The sequence below is a fragment of the Eretmochelys imbricata genome, chromosome 3 (assembly GCF_965152235.1).
Source record: "Eretmochelys imbricata isolate rEreImb1 chromosome 3, rEreImb1.hap1, whole genome shotgun sequence".
In the NCBI taxonomy this organism is placed as follows: Eukaryota; Metazoa; Chordata; order Testudines; family Cheloniidae; genus Eretmochelys; species Eretmochelys imbricata.
In genome coordinates, this window is record NC_135574.1 from 157,323,773 (window position 1) to 157,349,293 (window position 25,521).

At 45.0% G+C, this 25,521-nt stretch overlaps 1 protein-coding gene across 1 annotated transcript in view; it reads right to left on the bottom strand.

Moving 5' to 3' along the window:
• Positions 1-365: 365 nt before the first annotated feature.
• Positions 366-25,521, bottom strand: part of STUM (stum, mechanosensory transduction mediator homolog) — a 90,220-nt gene continuing 65,064 nt past the window's right edge. The window contains exons 3-4 of the mRNA XM_077811919.1: positions 21,093-21,101; positions 366-457 (exon numbers count right to left, since the gene is read on the bottom strand). Coding sequence (XP_077668045.1) covers positions 366-457; positions 21,093-21,101 — 101 coding nt within the window. The remainder of the gene's footprint in view (positions 458-21,092; positions 21,102-25,521) is intronic.

Here is a 25,521-nt window from a genome sequence, read left to right on the forward strand (position 1 = left end):
CTCTGTTACTCTTCTTCACTAACTATCAGACTTGCTGTCGAAGGAGCCTTTTCCTAAGCAGCCCACTCTATGTGGTCTTTGAGCCTCTGTTGGTCTTCACACTGGTGCCTTGTCTTGATGACCAGCAATGCACAGCATTCTTTGAAAAGTCTGCATTCCAGCGCTGCTTGCAAGGTCTGATTTAAATGGGGTCTGCACCATAAAAAAACTCCAGAGCCTGCCAGATAATGTCTTACTTCCAGCCCATCCCAGGTGGACTCTTAGAGCTCACAGCTGGAAGAGTGGGACAGTCTTTCTCCTGTTTGATCTTCCTCTCAGCTGAGTCCATGCAAGCAGGTGGCTGGTGGGCAGCAAGCAGATGCACATCACAGTGCTGGCTGCTGCTCTACCTCTGACTCACTGCTGAGACTAGGCCATCTTCGATCTTTCAGCCTCACTTGCAGGATTCCTGTAGGACCTTAAGGATGAATATAGATATCCTCACTAAATTACATGGAGGTATCTAGGGTGAGCAAACTTCCTACATACCACCCACCAATCCTTCTCACATTGGCCCACACTAGCACAGCTCTTCCTTCTGCGGAATGAGCCCACCCCAAGCTCCCATCCTCTCTAGCCCCTCCCCCGACTGTGTTTGAAGAGCATTTCCACCAGAAATTTGAGCCAGCCTCCCGCGTCCCAATTGCCTGCCTGCAGCACCCAACCTGCTCTTCAGAAGGGACCTGCTCTGGGTCTCATGGCAGGAAGTTCCTGAACCCCTAGCCTGTGCCACAACCACATACTGCCTCTTGCCAGCAGCTTCCTGCCCTTATGGCAAATAAATAAAATCAATGACAATTTGAGAAGAAACAACCCAGCAGCTGACGACCCAAGAGCTCAGCATGGAAACTGTTACAGACTAAAGTGGGGGAAACAGCCAGCCCTGCAGGCAAGGCTGAGTCACCCCTGGAATTACAAAAGCAGGGCTGCCAACTCGATGGGATCTCCAGAGCCTCCTCAAGGCATGGGGCGGTAGGGATGCCTTCTCCTCTCCCCTGTCTCCTGGGGAAAGGCTGCCAATCAGAGCTGCTGCCTGAGCTGAGAGATGTCTTGCTCCTTCAGCTCATGGAGCAGGCAGAGCTCTCTTTCCTGGGTAAAGGGCTGGGATGGGAGCACTCCGGGAGTACTTGGTCTTATTCTCTCCTCTCCAACGCTCAGTGCCTGATGTAAGAAAGTCTGCAATGACCTCAGGCCTGGGGTGGGAGTGAAGAGCTGGGAATGGATGACTGAGGATGGATCACTTGGTGATTACCTGTTCTGTTCACTCCCTTTGAATTACGTGGTACTGGCCACTGTCGGAAGACAGGATACTGGGCTAGGCGGACCCTTGGTCTGGCCCAATATTGCCGTTCTTATGTTCTTCTGAGCTGCCACCCTCCTTGACCTCAGACAGAACTAAGAGGGGAGTCAGGGAAAAGAGCAACTGGAGAGGAACCTGAAGTTCAGGGAGCTGAAGCAGATGCTGAAGGTGGGGTTTTTTGAAGGGGTTGGGGGCCCCCCACAACTGGTCCCCCAGTATTAATGGGGGAATTGAGCACGGGTATTTGAATGGGAGGGACCCCAAGATTAACAGAGTGGGAGATACCCATATTAACTGAGAGGAGAGGGATCAGTGTGTATGTGGGAGGGACACCAGTATTGATGGAGACAGAGGATGTGTGTTTCTGGGGGGCCAGTGGGAGGGACTCTGTATGGGGAGGCCGTATCAGTAATTGAGGAGAGGATCAGTATGGTCCTTTTCGGAGGGAGTGGTGTGTCATCAGGGTGTTTGGTGGTGGGGGAAGAATTTGACTCGGGAGCAAAGAAGGGGGAGGGAGGGAGAAAGGAAATCCTCTAAAATCCAGTTGCCTTCCCCCCGAAATCCACTCTTTCCTCCCTATCCAGATTTTCCCTTTATTGCTTTACCCAGGCCACTTTTTCCACCCTACCCCCTGTTTAATAACATGAAGCAGAAGTTTGGAAGGGGATGAATGGAGATAGGGAGGCTATCGCCCTAGAGGAGCGGGGCCAGGATCCCTTGCAATGACCCCATCTTATTCGCACAAATCAGAACTAGAGTACTCTCCCTCCACTCTCACTGTGCTGAGCGGCCAGTCCAATCAGCAACTACTCTAATTCCAAATGTATGCAAATTTCTATTCATCTGTATGGCTTTGCCTGAGAACATTGACAGGTAGGTGGAAGAGAAGCTGCAGGTGAGATCAAGCTGAGGCACTTTCAAAGGAATAGATTTTTTTTTTTTTAAATAACCCACATCAGACACCCCTAGAAGGCTCATAAAACTGCCACAAACTGCTGCCCTGGCCAAAATGTCACATTAATGCTTGCTACGTATAAATGCGGAGAAGGCAAAGAGAAAGATATTGAAACATTCATGTTAAAAAAATACTCACCAATTCAGACCCCTCAGAGAAATGCTATGCATGTTACACAGGTATGTGTGTGCACACATGTAGCTCTGTAACAAATGACACTTGAGCAATGCCTATTGTTAAAGTTGCTTCTGGGCTTCCATTATGAAGGCTCACTTTGTGGCTTATAACTTTCTCAAAGTTTCACCTTTTTGGCCTGAACTTTGACACACTTTCTGTCAGTCAGGGAGTGAGCTTTTTCAGAGAGTTTTACTGAAAATGGTTGAACCATTTTCAAGCATATAAGGAGTGAAAATAATTTCTGCTAAGAAAATTTTTGTGGCCGTGTTTTGTAGTAACAGCTCTAACACGTTGGGATAATATAAACAGAAAACTTGGCAGGCACTTGGGGCCAGCTTTTTAAAGGTAATTAGCTACTAGCTCGATTTTTCAAAAGCATTTAGCATCTTCAGGAGCTATCTGCATCCTTAGGGGCCTAAATACCTTTTTAAAATCTAACATTTAGTCCCTACGTCCTAGGACAATAGATGGACCACAGGTCTGAGTCACTCCTTACCTGTCTCTGTCCGTAGCCAGCAGGGCTGGCCTTAGGGGTGGGTGCCATGGTCAGGGGGATGCCAGGTGCAGCACAGAGATATACAAACATGAGTGCCGCACATGAGCAGAGTTTGGGTGGGGGGGGAGTGGTGACTCAGAGCACCCAGCATTGCTGCTTGCTCCCGCCCCCCCGAACATTCCTCTGCCCCCACATGGGCATAGGAGGGCTTAAGGGGGAAGGGGGCACAGGAGAGGAGTGCAGGGGTTAGGGGAGTATTGTTATTGTGTATTTTACAAATAATTTCAGACATACATCTCAGATTTGATGCCTGAAATCACATTCAATTTTATCAGTGACTACCATCTCTCAGGTTCTCTGCACTGGCACAAGATGGGTCCATCTTCCCCTCTGTCTGCCTGGGTTTTCTCCTTCCCTTATTTTATTCTTGGGAGCATGCAGAAACCTATCAGCAGGAGCCAAAAATTTGATCCTGAAACCTTTACTCTGCAAGGAGTCCTTACTCATATGCTTAATCCCATTAAACTCATGAAAGTTGCAGGATCTGTCCCCAAATCCTGTTGTAGCTTAGCAGATCAGAGTTTTGGAGCGGCACTATATTTGTGTTGATTTGTCTGCAAACATTTTAATGTTCTGTTGCTGTCATGAGGAATAAAGAATGATTCTATGTTCTACCATACAGTCTTTGTATCCTGAAGTAACAATCACATATGGCAGACTCCTGTTGGCTATATATAGCATGTGTTGGGAGAGAGAAAGCATGTTTTCTTGCCGATTCTGACGCAGACATTGAAGATGTGTAATGTTGTTAAAGCTAGAATGTATGTATTTGCACAGGAAGAATTTCCCAACAAATTAATTTCTAATAAAGATAATTTCTTCAGAATAAGCACTGGAATCGATTTTTGCCATATTGATTAGCCTAATCGAATTATTATTTTTGTAAAGATTGTTTAATAGCAGACAATGTATGTCCAAGTCCAAAATTTATATCACTTATGCTATGGTTTTTGTACTTGTTTATATATTTATTGCTTTTTAATTTTTAGCCAACAGAGAGATTGCTCTGTGGTTGCTAAATTATACAATTATAACAACAGAACCCTGGCGAAGCAAGTGCTGTGTGTTCTGTATTCTGTTTGACTGGCTATTGTGAATGTGTTTTTTTAAACCTTAATTTCTTGAGACTCCAATTTCACAGCCCTGGATAGTGGACATTCCTGTGGTAGATGAAGCAGTGTTGTGCAGTAAATGAGGCATGGGACCACACATTCACCAATGAGGACAAAAGGAGCTATCAACTAGCTGCCTTGTTCCCTGAACACCAGCTATCCTACAAACCAAACAAGGCAGGGTTTCTTTGGGAAAAATAATACAGGATAGTATGATTAAAGAGGTTATCATAATGCATACACACAAGGGGGCTGAGTTAAGGTTGCAGGGGCCGCTTTGAGTGCTTTACTTGCAACCTTAGCATTCTTTTAATGTAGTATTGTTGAATGGGATATTGTATATGACAGTGTATGTGTCAGTCGCACGCTCTTTCCCATCACACAGACAAGAATCATTTCTGTGATTAGAAACCTAAGCCCTTGGAGAAATGCAAAACTGCCAGAAGAGACCCATCGATTCACAAAAGCACTCCAAACAACTGGAAGTGATGCAGCAACACTGTCGAGAGAGACGTTTCCGTAAGTTTTGGCGTGGGGGTATAAATGGGATGATACACTGAACTATAGCAATTCCTGCTCCCATGCAGGAATTGCGGCTAGGAGGTGGGGATACTTCTTGCAAAGTCAGTGCCTTCTTTGTTATGCAAACAGCTTGTTTAAACCCATGGTCACATGGCACCTATATCCAAGGGCAAGAGACAGCCAAAGTTATGAGCAGGCTCAAGGCCATCCAAACAGCCACATGAGAACTGTCAGCCAAGAGACATCGTGTGTGGGTATTTAAGAGCCAAAACATTTGCGAGGTCTTAGATCACTGCCAATATATCTTCTAGGTTTTTACTCCCTTTCCTCTATGCATTGAATAAGGATAATTCGTTAGTATAAACAGGGAGATCACACCTGACTGTTTTTCTGTGTGAGTGCAAGGCATTAGTGGACCTCGGCCCTTTCCATCTTCCATGTTTATATTTAGCCATAGAGGCCCTGATTCTCCACTGCCTTGTAGCCTGTGTAGTCATTTATAACCGTGCAAAAGGAGTGCCAGGTGGTACCAAATCAGCATTTTACATCCACTTTGCCCTCATTTTGCACACACGTAAGTGACTATGCAAGACACAAGTGAGTTGAGAGCTAGGCCCAAAGACACTACTCTTTGTCCATGACCATGAAAATCAGTTTCACAGATCAAAAGGTGAATTATGTATGAAAGGTCAATGTCAAACTATTTAGGCTCCTCGGTGGATTTTTCTTTAATGGAAGGTGAATTCCTTGCTGCCTCTCTGGAGCATGCCTAATAAACACTGTATGTTAATATGGACATTACTGAGGACAGGAATCTTTTATAAGGAGTTGTCATGGACAACTCCGATAGCTGAACATTCCCTATATACAGATTCATTAAACTGTGATAATCCCCAATCTAACAGCCCCCTGCCCGTGTCTTGTGTTTGCTGAGCAATTGTACACTTAGGTTGGCTAGTAGGAAAATTGTCCTACAGATGAGATGGCTCAATAAGACTGTGGACTGATCTCCCAAGGGAAGGGAGCCCTATTGCTGGAGTTATTTCAAAGTTGGACGAAACAACAAGGAAACCACAATAAGGAACAATTCTGCCTTTATTAAGGGGATAGATCACGTGAGCTAATGGGTCTTGCTCAATCTTTGATTTCTAGGCTGTGGACTCAGGTAATGTTAGATGGGAGGGAAACAGCAAAAATATCCCTGTGTGGCAGTTTTGGCCACTCATCATTCAAGTCTGCATTTGCCCAATGGCCTCAATTCATTAATCCTTGAGAACACTGGGCCATGTCCCCAGTCTCCCTTCAGACATCATGGGTGTGTGCTTATGTTTACTCAGAGCTACCACATATGCAACTGGTGCGTAGGAAGAGAGCGCACATGTTAACTTCCACCCAATAAGAATACACTGTCTCAAGGCTGTAGAGAGAATCTCTTCCACTCCACTCAAACTGTACAGCAAGAGAATATATTTAACTAAAAAAAAATCCACAGTATCAAAACACAGCAAGTCACAGTAACATACTTTGTGATATAAATAGGCATACAATTTTTTTTCAAACAGTTTGGCACTCTACGCAATCAGTTTGGACTCTTTTATATATATATATATATAAAGAGTATATGAGTGTGTGTGTGTGTGTGTGTGTGTATGTATATATATATGAGTTAAAATCAAGACTAACCATTGCATTGCAAACCTCTTAGCTTCCTTAGGGTGATAGGGAAGGGAAACCAGACATACAAAGCCATTGCCTTTTGGGATGTAACACATGATACAGCAGATGAAAAGAATATTTCCTGATGTTCCTTGAGCAGCATCCAACTTTTGTTTGGTAGCAAAGAATTTTAGCCTATCCTATGTAGCACTTGTGTAAATATTTGCTGAAGAAGTTCACTTCAGGAGCTGTTGCTAACTTTTCAGGAGACCCAGTATAGGCCATGTTCTGCAGCTTGTTATATTAGTGTAATTCCAGAACAACTCCCGTGAAGTCGATGGACAAAATCCTTCTCTGAGTTGCAAGCATACTATTCCCGATTAACTCAACGAGAATAGCATCCTTGTAACTGAGAGAAGAATTTGGTTCAGTGAATTACTTTGGATTTACCAGTGTTAAATGAAAGCACAATCTGCACCTGTGTGGAGACCTTCCTAATAGTTATTTGCTTGTCTTCACTGTAGATTCCCCCCACATTTTACTCTTTCATCCTGGGAAGAAATTAGGAAACATAGTTTTCCTTTGGCTTGTTCACTGATACACAGGACTACCGATCAGTTAATCCTAGCTTAGCCCTAGCAATAAATACAGATGATCAAGAGGAAAAGGTATGGGTCCTAGGTGTACAGTGGAGGTCATTAGAAATCATTTAAAACTGACTTGTGGGTATAATCTGATTTCACATCAGATCAGTTGCACATAAGGGGAGATAACACATAATGTGGTCCTGATTGGGACAATGAATTGCAGCATTACCTGGACATGTATAGGTGTCTGCTTGAACATGGAGGAAAGCTGGATGTACAAGTTTACTGAAATATTGTCAATACTGGCTGGTGGGGGCATGAGTAAGAAAGCACTGCTTTCTCCAGGATGGAATGTCGCACCTATTTGAGTCTTAAGGTTATGTCTTCTCGTGGCTGGATCCTAAGTGTCTCTAAGCTCTTATTGCTGCTGTACATCCAACAGATGCGTTCTTTTGGCTAAAATGGGAAAAGACCTGTGTTTGTGGCACAGAAGGTTCTGACTTCTACCCTCACTGTCGCTTGCTATGATATTCTATGTCACTACAATGGAGTGGCACAGTGTATTTTGATATGCAGCTGCAATGCCCAAAATAAATATGGTGGAAATGGAGTGGGGGTAAAACCTAGCTTTTTTGACTGGTTTGTGGTTCTCCAGCTTAAATACATGTGATCTGTGCAGTGCATTAAAACAGAAGTTCTCCCAAAAGATCTTGCATGCTTCATGCAGCAGAGAGAGATGAGCACAGGGACAATTTACATCAGCACCTAGAGGGTTTTTTATTCAGTTGTGCATTCCCTTTCACAAACTTAAGGCGCATGCGTTTTTTTTTAAAGAAAGTACAGGATGTAGCACAGACAAAAGGATCCTATACTTATAACCATTGATCTAATTTTCCTGTGTGCTTGAACAGCACTCCTCAACCTTTTCAGGCAAATGGATTGATTTGCCAGATGTCCAGATCAACCAAGTTCTTGTATTAGTCAGTGTCTGCCACCTCCCATTCAAATGTGAGAGCACTCTGAGATGGCAGCCTGGAACACCCCACTATCCATGTCCGGTCCGAGCACTCATCACTGAATGGGAGGTGGGCAGCGGTGACACTCTGATCCCTAGTAGACAGGACCATTGGGATAGGAAGAAAGAAACTGGAGTTACAAGCACGAAGGAACCACCGCAATAAAGCCCCTTTGAAAGCCCTTGTTTTTATGTTGAGAAATATCACAGGTAACATTTCGGTGCAGTCTCATGCCTTCAAGCAAATGGTGATGCAGAAGAGACAAGTACTGTCCCCCTTGTAAAACTTTTATCTCAAACACATTCATATTTATAAAGGGGAAAATGACATCTATCTACCCTGGCGCTGTGCACATTAGAAATGTAGATCAGATAAACAGTAGATTATACAGAGATCAACAGCAGACAAAGTCACAGGCTTTAGGGGTTTTCTTTACTGAGACTATGAAATTAGGAAATATTTGACTGGCAGCGTTTTGGTGGAAGCACTAAAAATTTGATGGAGGTTCCTGTTTCCTAGGTTTTCTCACAAGGAACTGGGCATTTTGCAGGTAACCTGAGTAACATGGTGTGGCAGGAGTTAGTGAAATGAAGCATTTGTATTTCTCCCACTGACAACAGGCGAATGATCAAACCCACATTGCCTGCTGGCATGTTGGGGGAGGCAGCCTTCCTCTGCTGCAGTTTTTTCAGAAGGAGGCATAAAAGCAACGGGTGATGAATCCAACCCTCTTCCCCCCCTCCCCCCTAAAAAAAAAAAAAAACCCCCACAACCAGCAAACCCTCTCCACTCATACGGAGGGAAAAAATCACCCTCCAAATGAGCACTTATGAGTTTTCCCTGTATGATTCTTTTCCTTACAGGAATTGAATCCAGGACTAATATTTAGCTTTCATTTATGAGTTGACACTAGCTTCCCTTCTGTAAGTACTTGAAATTCTCTCTGTTTATGAGCAACTTTAGGACTTTGATGAGAGCCGAATACTTAGAAGTTGTGGGGTCCAGTGAGGCCTCCTGGCCTACGGGAGGGTTTTGAGTGCCATCCAAAAAGGGAGTGGTATTCAGCTCTTTCCAATGACCTACATACAGTAGGGTTGGTTCTGCTAGGCTCTGTTCCTTGCTCAGATTCTTAGGAAGCAGTGTTTCTCCTTGTTCCAATAGTCCTATGCTGGAAGGGAAGGTTGTCCCTCCTGGTCTCACATTGGGTAAATATCAGTCGCAAACCAAAGCAGCCCAGTTCAGAAGGGAGTTGAAGGGATAGTGCTGTGATTACAAAGACCCTTGTTTATATGGCAGAACAAGCAGCCTAGTCCCTACCTCAGCTCAAATGGGAAAGTCACAATGCTGCAATTAGCTGGACAGGACAGGGAGGCCATTGGGGATCCTTCAGATCCTGTCTCCTGCTTCCAGATTTAAGGGAGAATTGTGCTACTTTGTCAGGTTCATTCTTCTCGTGTTTTATTTGTGGGGGAGGGCAGGGTGGGAGATGGGAATGAACAGAACCCTCAACTCTAAACACTGGGACATCTTGATCCAGACCCAAACTTCATGGCTGGCCCTGCCCTATACAGTGGCCCAGACTAAAACCTCAGATCTCAACTTTGGGAAAGTTCAGATCTGGAGGGTTAATGGTGCAATGGGAATTGGAACTGTATAACTGAGAGCAGGATTTGGCCCTACCTAGTCAATCTTCACAAGTGCTCAATGAGGTATTACCCCCACTTTACAGCTGAGGGAGACAATGAGACAGAGAAGTGAAGCAATTTTCCCAAGGCCACATAATTAATCGGTGGCAGAATTCAGGGTGTCCTCACTCCCAGTCCTGGCTGTATTTCTTCAGGTTGTACTGCCTCCAAAACCAGACAGACTCACTTTTTAGTCAGAGCAATTAGATGGGAATGAGGCGATTATTTATTTGAACGGTGGTACTTTGAGGAAAATCCAATTCTGTGCTTGTTCTCCAGTCGCCGTTGAGAATCGCTAGCCAATAAAGTGCATCAACAATAAACGGCACCAGCTGGAATGATCTTGTTTGTCACTAATTAAAATTGATTAAGCAAATATAAGGTGCCAGGCAAAAAAATTGCCTTTTGTGTGTCACAAGCAGGGCTCAACATCGCTTCATCTTAAATATTTCAGAACTTCTTGAATGGCAAGTTGGCTGCTTTTCTGCCTCAGTCAATCTGATAAAACAGCTCAATGGCTATGGAATTTTTAACAAAACACCAGAACTTGCATGTAAATTATACATCCTATAGCCTGTTTATGCAATGCATGATGCTGTCTATGCCAACATCACTAACGCAATAAAAGCAGCCAAGACACAGGCATAATTAAAACACTGCAGTCTCAGACGATACAAGGCAGCCCCTCCGAGTTCAACATTTCCATAGCAACTATCCCCTGATTAATCCCATTTTCCTGTCCTTGCTAGAATGCACGATAGAAAACACTGAACATTAGACAAAAAAGAGACCGGCAAAACCTCAGCAATGCAGACAAGCTGCTAAATCCTTTATCACCTTTTGGTACCAAGAGACTTTCTGAGGCGTCCTGAATTCCAGCATGTCAGACCCAACAGAGGCATCTGTTGGCTGGATCTAGAGTCTCGTATCTGGTGTCACAGGAGACATGTCTGTGGGCAATTTAGTGTCCTGTGGCAGCACTGGTCTGTTTACAACACTGAGGTTTTCCAAACTGATTTCCAAAGAAAGCATATGCAAATGTTCAGACTCCAAAGGTAAGAGCAGCATCTAGAGGGTTTGTACTATTGCCTCATCTCTGAGCTACTGAAACTATTGAGAATCAGAGGGCTCTAAGTTACACCCTCACCTCGGATGAATCACTGAGCCCTTTGAATTGGGTCAACCACTAGTTGCAATGAAGTTAGGTACCCAGACCAAGAGCAATTCCCAGTAGCCAGAGCACGACAGTGGAGTTGTTCTTGGGTGCACCATAGATTCACTCTCTGACCGTGGTGAGGTCTATGCCTCAGTTTCCCCTGCTGTAAAAGGGGGATCATATTCTATAGGACGGTAGGTGAGGACTAAGGCCAGGTTGACACTATACACCTATATCAATATAACTACAGTGCTCAGGGGTGTGAAAAATCCACACTCCTGGGCGACACAGTTATACTTCTCTACCCTCCGTGTAGACAGCGCTATGTCAATGGGAGAGCTTCTTCGGCCAACATAGCTACCACCTCTCAGGGACGTGGATTAAATAGCTCAGCGTAGCACTGTCTTTGTTGAAATATCACAGCGGTGCAGCTGCATTGCTGCAGCACTGTATGTGAAGACAAGCCCTAAATCCACAATGTTACACCTATCTGTCAGGGGGTTTTGAAGCTTAATTCTTTAATATTTGTAGAGTTCTTTGAGACTGAAGAAGCTAAGAAGTGCACGGGACTATTATAGTATTGATCAGTGAATAATGAGCAGCCATGCAGTAATGTATTCTAGTTGGTATAAATTACCAGAAAGACTTAAATTCTGAGGAGAATTCCTGTGGGTAATTCCTGTAGTAATAGTAATCCTGATGATTTTATCACTTGGCATTAATACAGGTGATTCACATGATACTTTGGTAACATTTCCAGTGTAATTCGCCAATGATTAACTGGGCCTTGATTTTTAACATGCTGCTGTTGTGGAACTTTCTAAGGGGCAAAGCGAAGTAACCATCTCTCCGCCTGAGTGTTGCGTAATGACAACGATAGCAGTTTTCTTTGTTAATCACTCCTAGCAGCACGTTAAGGAGAAGCAAAAACTGGCACCTATCACTCAAACAAACCCACTTTGCTGCTGTCTGTATTGTGTGATTTTTAAAAAAAACCTCTCCAGAGTTGGTGTTTTGTTTTTTAAAGCTACCTTCCTCCAAAATTTTAAGGGCAAATCTTTCCTCTCTGCTCCACTCTGCAGATCTCTTCTCTGCAGTGCAGAGCTGAGAGGCGAATTCTAGCCATGCACAGCAGCCACATTTTAATAAAGGATATTTATTTATCTTTAATAAAGAGTATAAAATACTAGGTATTTAGCTTAGCAATGTGGTCCAATGCATAGGGCATCAGGCCAAGGCCATGGGCTTGTTGTATAATCTTGGTCAACTCTTTTGACTTCCCTGTGCCTCAGTTTCTCATTGGTAAATTGGAGGTAATGATTCCTACATTCATAAAGTGCTCTGAGATCTACAGGCAAAAAGTGTTATTGTTAGCATTCAGCCAGGCCACATGAAGGGCTAACTCAGGGAGCTCCGTTATAGCAAGCAAAGCTAATCTGTTGGTTGATCTTCTGCCAATCTAGTGCTGTTTGATCTTATCCTGAGGGAGCTGTCCCCAATACCACTCCTTTTTATGAATTTGTGCCAGTTGTGCTTGAAGAACCAGATGAAACAGGCTTTCCACCCTCCCAAACTAATCAAATGCTGCGTCCCCCTTCCCCATGTGATACAGACAGGGGGACGCATTTTCAGCCAAACGTCTACATTTTCACATGTAAACCCTGCATTTGTGTGAGCACGTTGGCTGGTTAGAGGTCTTCCTAGCTTGGTGTTTACACACCAGGTAGTGTCTGTGTATGCCTAAAATACAGACCCAGCAAAAATTGGGCCTAATAAATATATAACTACATAAAATCCATTGTTTATATTAAGGATTTGGCTCCTGATAGATAGTCTCTTTTGCAGTCTCCATGTGTGATATCAAGGCAGTTGAGATCAGCTAAAGTACTTGAGCTAACAGCCTCCAGGTTTAAATGGAAGAGACTTACAAAATTTCAGAGAAGGTTCCTGGACTCTTGAACTCACTCTCCTTCCTTTCCATGTCTGACAGATCCTCAACCTATTGCCCACTGGTGCAGTTTGTTGTCTGAAATGCTGATCTATTTTCCATGCCTGGTCTCTGAGTACGTCTACACTGTCTACACTCACTGCAGCAAGTCTCAGAGGCCAGATCTAGGCGAGGTATTGCTAGCAGAGATAGAAAAGTCTTCTTACCATTACACAGCGCACTGGTGAGGCCTCATCTGGAATACTGTGTGCAATTTTTGTCTCCTATGTTTAAGAAAGATGAATTCAAACTGGAACAGGCACAGAGAGAGGCTCCTAGGATGATCAGAGGGATGGAGAACCTGCCTTATGAGAGGAGACTTAAGGAGCTTGGCTTGTTTAGCCTAACAAAACAAAGGCTGAGGGGAGATATGATTGCTTTCTATAAATACAGCAGAGGAATAAATAGCAGGGAGAGAGAACAGTTATTTAAGTTAAGGGCCAATGCTGGTACAAGAACAAATGGGTATAAACTGGCTATCAATAAGTTTAGGCTTGAAATTAAGCAAAGGTTACTAACCATCAAAGGAGTGAAGTGCTGACACAGCCTTCCAAGGGGAGCACTGGGGGGCAACGAAACCTAACTTGTTTCAAGACTGGGCTTCACATGTTTAGAGAGGGGGCGGTACAATGAGGTTACCTACAATGGCATATGGCCTACCTGCGACTGCTAGCAGCAAATATCTCCAGTGGCTGGAAATGGGACATTAGATGGGGAGGGCTCTGAGTTACTAGAGACAATTCTTTCCCAGGTGTTTGGCTGGTGGGTCAAACTGATCGCTATATTTGGAGTTGTGAAGGACTCAGGGAGGGCGGTCACCTTCCTCTGCAGCACGGGTCACTTGCTGGTTTGAATGAGAGTAAATGGGGCATGCGCTGTAACTTCAAGTCTTTACATCAAGATTTGAGGACTTCAGTGACTCAGCCAGAAGTTAGGGACCTATTACAGGAGTGGATGGGTAGGGGTTCTGTGGACTGTGCTGTGCAGGAGGTCAGACTAGATGATCATAATGCTTCCTTCTGGCCTTAAAGTCTATGATTTGGGCTCGTGCTATGGCACTAAGAACAGCCGTGTAGACATTGCCACTCAGGCTGGGAGGGAGATGGGCTTCAGATCTTAAGCTCCAGGCTGAGCCTGAATGTCTACACAGCTGTTTTTAGCACTGTAGTGTAAACATGAGTCTGTGGACCTGGGCTCTGAGAATGGCTGCTGTGGGTTTTAGAAACCAGTGTAGACCTGCCGTGAGAGGGTGGACTGAAGGAGAGTTGGATCAGCTCGGTGGGATAGGAAGGTTTTTATGTAGATGATGGGTAAGCCTGAATTATTTTGACTGGTACTAAAAGAATAATAATCTGGCTCCAGCTTCTGTTGAAGTCAATGGGAGCAGGACCTTAAATTATGCCTGCCCCATGACCATGACCATGGGAGAAGTGCTTTTTTCTGAGTATAGAGAAGTACAGCGAGTACACGGGTGTCTCCCCTCCTGAAAGCTTTCTGATGCATGCACTGAGGAGCTGTCTTCGTTATTTCTGAAATCTAGAAAAAGATGAATGAAATGCACTGGTGAAACCCTGATAGAAGCAGGAGGATGTGAGGGTGATGGGCAGGGGAGGGAGGAAACCCTGGCTTCTGAGAAGAAGAATGGACACAGCCTTCAGTGAAGACAAGCTGCCCAGTTACAGTTGGGAGAAGAGCATTTGAGATTAGAGATGGTCTGAGCTACTTGCTTTGTAGTGACAATAGTGTTGAAATTAGTTACTGTCCCATCCATGCTACCTGTGGTAGTTATTTACATACAGGTCTACAAAATGCAGGACACATCTCAGTCTGGAGAGGGGGGCTGTGGCTGTGGTGTATCTAACTATGTAACTGTTATTTCTTGGTTTTCTGAGCCCTACCACTTTAAATCTGGAAGGACTTGACTCTCTGCAGAGCCAGGCAGCCATTTTTGTGTTCAGTCCAGTGCAGACTTTTATAGAGGGCACCCACATCTGCCACAGGTGCTCCATCATAGAGACTTTACTTTTGTTCTTTTTTCTCTTTAAACTAGAACAAAGGTCATTCTAACTGAACGGATCTGTTGGCTCTGAAAAACCACAGCATGATCTAAAAGCAAACAGGGAGAGGGAGATCTGGATAGAAAGCTATGTGGAGGTGGGATTTCATGCCCTAGCCCCTCTCCCACTGGTTCTCTTAACTATGAAACAAAGAGGGGTGTGTATGAGAGAGAGAGTTACTGAAGAGTCTTGTACTTGGACATGTCTCTCTTTTGATGTGTCTCGATTAAGGCTGTGGGGATTTTTAACTAGTTTGCTGAAAGAATAGTTCCCAGAGGGTGAGAATGGCAGTATGATTTTGTTTCTGAATGGCTCCTCTCATCATCTTCTCATAGAGGGAAAGTGACTGGCAAACACGGTTCTGTCCATTGTTCACAGTGCACTATGAGCCTGATATTCAGAAGTACTGAGCACCCACACACCTCTGAATGTCAGGCCATCAATCTTCCCATGAATTTCATTGCGGTGTGCTGGATGGAGGGGCCTGGAGAATGAAGTCCTTTCTTTATGCTGCATCTATTTGAAGGCTAATCAGTGGCAGTGTTTCACAATATCAGTATGGCTCAACCCCGACCTGGAGGGACCACCACTCTAGGCTTGAAAGGGTAGTTAATTTTCCATGCTCCAGTGAGTGGCCAAGACTGCTAACATGGTGTCCAGTTAGTGCCATCTGTTGCAGTGGTCTTTGAAATATGGGCACTTGTCCCCTTGGAAGAGGATCAAGACCACTGTATCATGCAACACAGGCAACAAAACACACACAATAATTATATTAACTCCCACAGTATGGTGCTATTTATCCACAAGTCTCTTTCACTGGCATTTTAGTCTCTGTAAAATACCAGTTTAAACCGGAAGCATTAGACAGCACAAACCTCACTCCACCCCCCCACCCCCCCGCACAAAGCACACGTCACACCATGGCGACCCAGTTCTTTGTAAGAACCAGTTTGTTACTGGCTCGTGGCAGGTCAAGTCTTTTCTCTTCTTTCAGCAGGTAGAAGCAGGCAGGGCATATTCACAGCCTGGGTCACCAGTAAAGTATGATTTAGAGCAGCCACAAGCAAAACGTCAGAGCATCTGCAACGACAGAGGTTCAGTGAGCATCATAAACACACACAGCAGAAGAGGCTGAGCTGAACCCCTGTTATCACGAAGCAGTCAAGAAAGGACTCTCAGGAAACAAGGTATCACTCAGCTTTGGCTTTTACATACTGGACATATATCTATAAATATCTCCTTCATCTTGATGTTCACCGCTGGGCTCCTTTAATGGTCAGCTACAAGGAGGGCAAATGTCTCCAGCTGCTTCACACCCTGCAGCTGGAGAAAGCAGCATCCCCACTCTTCTCACCGCCAGCCCAAGTGCCATCTTCCACAGCAGCGTCTCATTCTACCAGTGTTTTCCTCCCTCTTCGGGATTGGCCGCCTATCACGACGTGCTGGCTGTGCCAGTCCTAACCCACGTCATGTTTGCCTCATCGCCGGTTCTAAAAGGGATCAGTGAAGGTCTCCATCTGCTGCTCTGCACCTCCGCTCCGCTGAACAGACGCACGCATTGGTTTAAAAAACAAAAAAAAAAACAAAAGAAAAGAAAAATGAAAGTGGAAAGGTCCTTGTGCCCACAGCTGACAGACACACCACGTTCCGTGGAACACCCTTGTCCCAGCCATTACAGCTGCTGTGGGATCCCCTGTTCCTTGTAGCCTGTGGGGTGGGGTGGGAAGGGAACATGATTAAAATGTTGTTTCATGGCCCACAGCCTCGGTGAGCTGCAAACAAGCAATCAGCAATGGGTCAGGTTTAACAGGACCCATCCCACTGGTCAGCCAAGAAGGGGGAGAGAGAGAATTTTCTCTTTCATTTATTTCCCCTGTGCAAGGGCATGTGTAGTGGGGGACTTGTTTTTGGGGTAATCATTGCTGACTTAGCCCATTTTGGGGTAGCTTGGTCATTGCCCTTTCTGATGCGCAGTTCTGACAGGAAATGGGCTCTGGGTTATAGCTTTTGCAGCCACACGTACATTGGGGCTGGCTGGCAGGCCTGGTTTGCAGGACGCAGAGCCAGCCGATTCAGAGTGCCTCTTAGGACATTGTGCAAAGTATACTGGGGAGCAGTGGCTGCAGCTCCCTCCCCTCGGGCTGGCCTCAGAGTGTTTGGGGGGCAGACAGGGCGAGGGCAACTGGCAATGCCCCCATCCTGCGCAGCCAGACTCCCCTTTGGGATGTGTTTTTATTATCCTTCAAATCTCCCCTTAAAACTCACCTCTGATGTGATGCCTACAAACACTTGACAGCAACCTGGGCAAGTGGCGTGCTGGGACTGCAGCTTATTGTTCTGACTGTAACCATCTCACGGTTACCTCATGCTCCCCCGTCTGCTTCTTGCATCCACCTGTTGCCTCAGCATAAACGTAGAGTGTACGCTCTTGGGGGGAGGGGCTGTCTTTTGTTAGCTGTGTGTACGGCACCTAGCACAGTGGGGTCCTGACTGGGGCCTGTAGGAGCTAGCACAGCACAGTAATAACAGAGCGCCTTTGCTTCCCTGGCCTTGCCCACGTGCCATTGCACTCAGGGAGCACAAATGTTAACGTTCTGGCTGCCTTCTGCATGTCCCGCCCCCCACAACCTGCCCTTGTAACAGCAACCACACTGGCCCACAGGGTCCCCGTGTCCCTAACACAGATTTCCTCAGCCCTTCTGGTTCACAGGGGGCTCCCAAACATTTTCCCCAGATTCAGAGCATGTGGGTTTATGTCGCCATGAGCCTTGCTTTGAAATTGGGGAATCAAACCCATCCTACAGCCCCCAGCAAAGCTTAAGCAAAATGGCCCCATTTTGACTGGTTTCCATCCAAAGCCATAAATCAGCCCAGGTCTTGGTTGAAATTTGGCTCCAAGCAGCTTGCTGAATGGTCTGTGACTCTCTGGAAGGGAAGCAGAGGGCCTGCATCAAAAATGAAAAGAGGTGACTTTCCCCTGCTTTCACAATGAAGGATTTCCACAGCACTAGTTTTAATACAGCAATTTTTTCGGCAGGTTTCCCCTGCGGTGACAAGCATCATCCTAGGTATGGCTGTCCTGCTCCATCTGGAGGCATGTGCCCTGGGTGTCACAGGGCACACAACTTCCTGGAGGCAACATTTCTTCTGGCAGATGACTGGCTTTTTTGGTCTTCCCCACTGCTGGCTCTGTCTAACTGCACCTGCTGTGTTAGTAACTGTAGAGTCTGTAGTGGCAGGTCTGCCTTGAGAGATCCTGGAGAGACGCAGAAGTGCATATGGGGCAGGGGTAATAATGGATGAGCCTATGGGGACAAAATTCAGTGATCCACACACCCCTTCCTGTAAATGTGAACTTTTCTGCCTACATTATTGAATGCATGTATATTATTTTTCAGGAGGAAGACAGAGTTAAGGGAATGAAAACGTCAATATTACTCCCAAGGCGTTTCAGCAGCTGCAGTATTCAGACACTGCTGACTGGCTTAATAACTTTTGTGATACTTTCATCTGAGATGCTAAAGGAAAGTTTGCATGTTCTTTTATTTAAACTTGTATTAAGCTAGTGCTCACTAGAGCCTGCTAACAAGAACCATACAGGAGCTGTGTGCAATCTCCCTTAGACAGCTGCTCTTCCAGGCTTAGCTGAAATACCCCTGGCTTTTTCCAGGCATGGCCCTCTCTCGTAGAGCTCCCCAGCAGTGCCAGTTTGGAGGGTGGTCTGGTGATGGGGACAAACATCCACTCGAGGTTAGGATGAGACCTAGGTTATGGGCTAATAGGCCAGGATTGGAACACAAATCTCAGGCCCCCACCAGCGAGCTCATCCTTTCATGCTCCCTTCCTCGACATCCATGTTTCCGTGCTCTTGCTGAACTAGCACATCAGAATCTCATGCATTATAATCAGGGCACAGCTGTGCTGATGGATTTGTAAGCGTGCAAGGTGTTGGAGTGGAAAAATCAGTTGCACTGGGTGGCTTCTGGATTCTGATATAAGACAGAGGAGTAGGAAAGGCTTCTCTCATTACGTCCCAGGCCTTGCCCACCCTACTCAGATAAAGGTAACCAGTCACTGTTTGCTCATGTCATCATCAAGGAAGCAATGCACTAGTGGCTTTTCCCTATTGTGCTCGCAAATGGTCTATAGAAATGTAGGGGTCCAAGCAGGGGACTTCAGTGCCCAGCTTTAGACACTCCAAGAGCTGGGACCCAATCCCCTATTCTTCCGTGCTTCTCGTCTTCTCTTCCACCTTTTTCCTGGGAACACAAGAACTGCCCTCCCAGATGGTGTCGTGGGTTCCTGTGTCTCATTCCCCTGGGAACACAGAATTTGCACTCCTGGATGATGCCATTGACACGTGCTCATGAACTTGGACCTTTGTAGCTATTTTTCAACACCTGGTGGTTGAGTTGGGCGTCTATTTGGGGCACAATTGCAGGTAGAACTCCATTCCCCGTGACTACTCCCCAGATGGTTACGGTCAGGGGAGAGGGGCAGGAAAACCTCTCTCTACCTGTTTCTCATGATGGCACGTGACCATGGCGGCATTCGTTCTTTTAACTTTATCCAGGTGGTCACAAAGTCTTTACCAGAATTACCACCTGGCTTTTCCAATTGAGCCAATGGTTATTATAATGGCATCAGTGTGGAGCTCATCTATTTAAGAAAATAATTGTCCTTATCTGTGTCACCAGTAACAATGGAAATGTTTAAAATGAAACAATTAAAAATGCCGTTTCCTTTTCACCTCCCCCCCAGCTTGGGCAGTGAAACTAGACTGGTCAATATAACTTCTTGAATCTCAAGCAATTTTTAAATGTCCAACATTGCAGAGGAATATTTAAATCCTAAAACAGCTTTCCACTCTCATTTTCTTTACTCCACTGTTCGTAAAACCCTTTGAATACAAATGTGAATGAAAACTACTGGAAAGTGTCCCAATCTGTATCTTTGAGGAACTTTTATGACAAGTACTAGCCAGAGAGAGATATTTAAAAAACGAAACCCAATAGAAACATCCCTGCACATCAGAAAAATTCAGATCCAGGTGCAAATCATGGAGCCTGGGTCTATCTCAGGTAATAAAGGGATGCAAAGAAAAGAGATTGGCACTCTTTACTATTTCTGCGTCCATTTTCAGTTTTGTTCTACATGTTGTGTGGATAAATAGACACCAGAAATACATTCTGCTTTTCCAAACAGCACTTTCAAAGTACATAAGGAAGGTTTCCTCTGCATTTCTTAGCTAGAACATGGGAATTAGGTTTGAAGGCAAGATTAAAAGACAAAAAATCCTAAAAACTAAGGGCCTCTCTATGCACAGAAATTGCACTGATTTAACTTAAATCAGTTTAAAAACCAACTTAGTTAGACTAATACAAACTCCTTTGTGGATACTCTTGGTTATATCAGTTTAGCTTACACTTCTAAATTTACAGGTGCAAGGTAAACCAATATAAGGCCTGGTCTACCCTAGTATAATTATTTTGGTTAGGGGTGTGATTTTTTTTTTTTAAGGAAGTAGTTATACCAGTAAAAACCCTAGGTTGTGTCTACATTCTGGAGACTATACTGGTATAGCTATGCTGCCATAGCCCAGTAGTGTACACACAGCCAGAGGTTCTTCTGTCAGTTCAGGAACACCACCTCCCTGAATGCAGTGATCTAGGTTAACAAAAACCCTCTTCTTTTTTTCAAACCCCTGCCTGATATAGCTATGCCAATACAGAAGTTTTCAGCATGGACCTAGTGTGGAAGCAGTTATACCTATATAAAGTTGCCTTATATTGATATAGCTATTCCCCTTCCCATACAGAACTAGCAATCCTCTTATAAAGCACCTTTATACCAATATAACTGCATCCACACTAGGGGGATTGTACCCCTTCACCATACCGGTATAGTTAAAGTGGAATAAGTTTCTAGTGTCGAGAGCTTTTAGGATTAAATTGAGTCACACACAAAACTGCACCGATTTAACTAAATCAATTTAACACCACACCTTTAAGTAAACTGAGACAGCTTTGTGTATAGACTGGGCCTATGAAAAAATGCACAGGGACAAACTCTCCCTCAGCTGTGCTTGTAGAGATCTCCTACTTAGGGGACTGGGAGCACATATGCAAAGTCAGATTTTGACTGAAAATGAGTAAAACACGCTGAACTGAATCCTAAGGTCTTTAACTGGGGCAAACATTCATTGATTTCAGTGGAAATTTGCCGGAGTAGGTAAAGCAGGATTTTAGTCACTGGAAGTTAAGAGAAGACTTAGAAGAAAAACTTACCTTGTGAAACTTTGAAGATGAACAAACGGAGGCAAAGGAAGCATAAAAGAAAGAGAGAAGAGAAAAATATAACAATACAGGTAACATCCAAAACATATAAAGAACTAGAAAAGAATAAATAAATTGAGGCTACATAGTAAACAGAGAACAGCTCCACTACAATTAAACATTCACACACAGCTAACCAGGCTTTCTTTATTAATATCCATCAATTTCAAGAAGCTGATTTCATTTTGTGAAGGGGAAATCCCTACTTGCTCTTACATAACTGGACCTAGGCCAATAACAAACTTTGACACTTCATGATCAAAATTATTATCCCACAAAACCTACATTAGCAATGTAGCCATTTCATGTGTGTTGGTTAAGGGGAACTGTTGAAATTAGGGTATATAGGAAGCAGGACATTATCACACAGGAAGAGGTGTATCCTATTAGTTAGCGTAGGGGACCGGAAACAAAAGTCCTGGGTTCTTTTGCTACTGATTTGATCTGTGCCCATGGATAAGTCACAGCAGCCACTCTCTGTCTGTTTCCCTGTTTATGAAATGGGGATAATGCCTACCTTTTGGTCAAGTGTTGCAATGGTTAGTTATAATGTTTGTAAAATGCTTTGAGATTCTTATCCTATTACAAAGTAGATCCGTATTGGGTCTGAAAGTGCAGAAAAGACTATTTTTACATACTTTTCTCTGGCAGAGGTGAAGTGCAGCTTTAGGGGGTAAAAAAAATAAATAGAGGTAAGCAATCACTTTCTCCTCCAAATTTCTTTCATCCCAGGAAGGCTTTCTCAGTCAAAGAATTGGTTCTGGCTTTGCTTTTATTGTGTGTTTTAGCAACACTTGCTACCCTCCCACCCAGCCACTGAAGTCTGGCTTGGCAGCTGCAGCATGAGGAAAAGAATGCTGGATATGCCTTTCTAAAGGCCCCTACAATCTAAAAGTACAGTAGCCACATTATCATTCTGTGCCGCTAGTAGGTTCTGAGCACTGTAATTAGCAAACGAGTGACAAGTGGACAGCATGATTACAGGTAATTTCTTATTACCAGTTGGTAATGAAGCCTTGACAGCCAGCATCGTGACCTGTTAACCTTCTGAGATGTGACTGTGAGAGTCTGCTGTAGCCCATGAAAACCAAGTGTTCCTTGAACCCAGAGTACTTATGGCTGCAGTTATTTGTGGGCACAGACACACACATTGCAAGTAGAAAACAAGAGGCTAAGCTAGGGACTCTTTAAAAACCATACCCCTATATCAGATGGCTTATTTAAAGGGGAAAAGGTGTGAATTGACCCCTTTGCTCTGATATAATTTAAGTGGCTTTTATGGTCAGAGTCTCTGGTACGTCAGAGAGCAGGATTTTTTTTTTTTGTAATGTGAATTCAGTGTTGTTGAGAGGCGCTAAATTGACAACCCTGTGGGCCAAAGGCTCAGGCAGGTAAAGCACAGTCAACAGGAGGGCAACCTTCTCCAGAAAATGCCTCATGTGTGACCTGAACAGACATCTCTGGCAGTGTGTGGCGAGCTTACTATCCAGGATCTGTCATTTTCTGTTGAGACCACTTACGTGGAGGGCCTTTCTGCTGCGGATACTTGTCTGCGGCCCTAGGACTTGGTCTAAGACTTAATCCCAGCTCATTTCACAGACAATGATGGTGAGGTGGTAAACAGTCTCAGGTAGGGTTCAACCTAGAGGTGAAAGGCTCCCCCACGACCATTACCAACCCCTGAGCCAGGCGGTCCCTTACTTCTACTATCCTCACTACCTAGATATGGTATTGATTATTTTGTAGATTGCTTTCAACAATTAGCATAATTTTTTTTACGATGAGGCACTGCCGAAGCAAATGGGTGAGCTTCTAAGAAGGGCAATTTTGTTCAAACTATCTGACACTCATTTGGCTAACATTTGGGATGGTGGGAACATACCCCAAGGACTGATTTATGTGGGAGTGGAGGGAGAACTCGCACAAAAACATGTGTCATTGGCCATGTAACAAAAAATTAGCTCCATTTCACTGTAGCTCTTCACAGCCTCCACATAGATGCAATCAAAGATTCACAGGCCTGGTCTACACTGGGGGTGGGGATCGATCTAAGATACGCAACTTCAGCTACGAGAATAGGGTAGCTGAAGTCGACGTATCTTAGATCGACTTAGAATCACTTACTTTGCGTCCTCGCGGTGCGGGATCGACGGCCACTGCTCCCCCATCGACTCCGCTTCCGCCTCTTGCAGTGGTGGAGTTCCGGAGTCGATGGCAGAGCGATCGAGGATCGATTTATCGCGTCTACACTAGACGCGATAAATCAATCCCCAATAGATTGATCACTACCCGCCAATCCGGCGGGTAGTGTAGACGTGGCTAGAGAGACTTTAGTCTCTAAACACTGCTCAGCAGCTAGCAGCTGGGGAGGGGCTGGGTGGTGATCATAGAGTCAGGAAGCTTTAGAGCAGAAGAGGGCTGCTGAGGGAGAGTCAGCAGTCACTCTCTGGGATTAGACATTAGGGAGGCCAAAGGGGAGAGCAAGTCCTGGGATCCTTGCCTAAGTGCAAGAGGCTGGCAAATGGCCACAGGTGACACAGAAGAGGAATTGGAGAGGAGCTGGCTCTGGTGGGAAGCCCTGACAAAAGGGCAGGAACTGGACTTTCAGGGAGAGGGATGCATCTAGTTGAGAGGGATGTACAGTCAAGCCCAAGGAGGGAGGAAGTGGGTTTTTGTTTATACTTTTATGTTGGGACTTTGTTAGGGGATTCGGGGTGGGAGGCGCACCTGAGAGTCCTGCCCCCTGAAACAAGGTTGAATCTAGAGAAGTTGCGGGAGGGGTGAGAAGGCCTGAGAAAGGCTGGGTAGGAAGAAGCCCCGGGAAACAGCAACAAGGAGTAGGATGGAGCAGCCCTTGGATGCTGGTTATAGGGTCCCTGGGCTGATACCTGGTGCAGAATGGAAGGCCTAGGTTCCCCTGCCAGCCAGCAGAGAAGATGGTGTGAAACCCCTGAGAAGGGCATAACGACCAACAAAGAGCTCTGCGAGGGTGTGATGACAAAAAGGTCTGGAGTTGGGGCCAAAGACCTTTGGGTGAGGATGTTTGGATCCTTTATTTGCTGGACATTCTGTTACCCTGGAAGGATTGAACTAAATTGTGCCCTGGCCAGGGGGCTGAATTACAGGAACAGAGATCACTGCAGTGCCAGAGTGACTGGCGGCAGGGAGCACTAGATCGGGAGAGAGCTACTCTGCCACACCTGACCACAAGGAGGCACTCTGGTGACGAGTCCCCCACCTCTACTGCCAGTGAGCTCTTTTTGCTTTCAGGCCCCAAATGAAACAAGAAGCTGTTTCAAAAGCCATATATAGTTGGTTAGAGAAGATATCTGTTTGGCAGCTAATGAGGCCAGCTGGCAATTCATTTACATTAGGAAAGAGATGGGAAATGTCCCTTAAAATTGGACAGTCAAAAACTAATTACCTGTGATAATAAAACTGAGTTCAATTATTGTTTTTCCTAAGGTGGATCCCTGACAAAAGGGCAACGTGCGAAATACTAGAGCATCCTCCAAGCCCTCTTCATTGAACTGTCTCAACCCATACCCTTTATCCTAGTGAGCTGAAGAGATCTGGGCAACAGGCAAACTCAGTAAAGATTCCAGCAACAATTCCCATACAAAATGTTAGAGTCTACCAGGCTCTTACAGCGAGAGACTTTGCAAAGTGACCTTAACCTAAGCAGATGACAGAACGAGGAGTAATGGCCTCAAGTTGCAGTGGGGGAGGTTTAGATTGGATATTAGGAAAAACTTTTTCACTAAGAGGGTGGTGAAACACTGGAATGCGTTGCCTAGGGAGGTGGTGGAATCTCCTTCCTTGGAAGTTTTTAAGGTCAGGCTTGACAAAGCCCTGGCTGGGATGATTTAACTGGGAATTGGTCCTGCTTCGAGCAGGGGGTTGGACTAGATGACCTTCAGGGGTCCCTTCCAACCCTGATATTCTATGATTCTATGATTCTAAGCTTCTCTCTCTAGGAGTTTACACACAGGATTTATAGTTTCACCCACACTCTCGGGGTTCTTGAGGAATCTTTGCAGGTATATAGAGAAGAGACATCAGCATCTCATTTTAAGTACATAGCTCTCATGAGAAAGGTAGCTGCTCTTCTGGCTCCTTTCCAGGGTCAGCTGTAAGCATAAACTGCCTAATCCGTCCCTCAAATAAGACTGGGACTGATGTAGTCAATAACTCACCAGACCACTTTCTAGTAATTAAGTTTAGCAGAGCTGTAGTGGGGTTCAGAGCTGGAATCTCAGAGCTATTGATCAGGACTGAGGTACATTGGCTATAGGGTGGCTCAGAAGTAAGTCTGGGTGAATAACTGATTTTTCAGTTCATTGACCATTCAGAAACATTGTGGGGGGGGGGGGAGAATGTG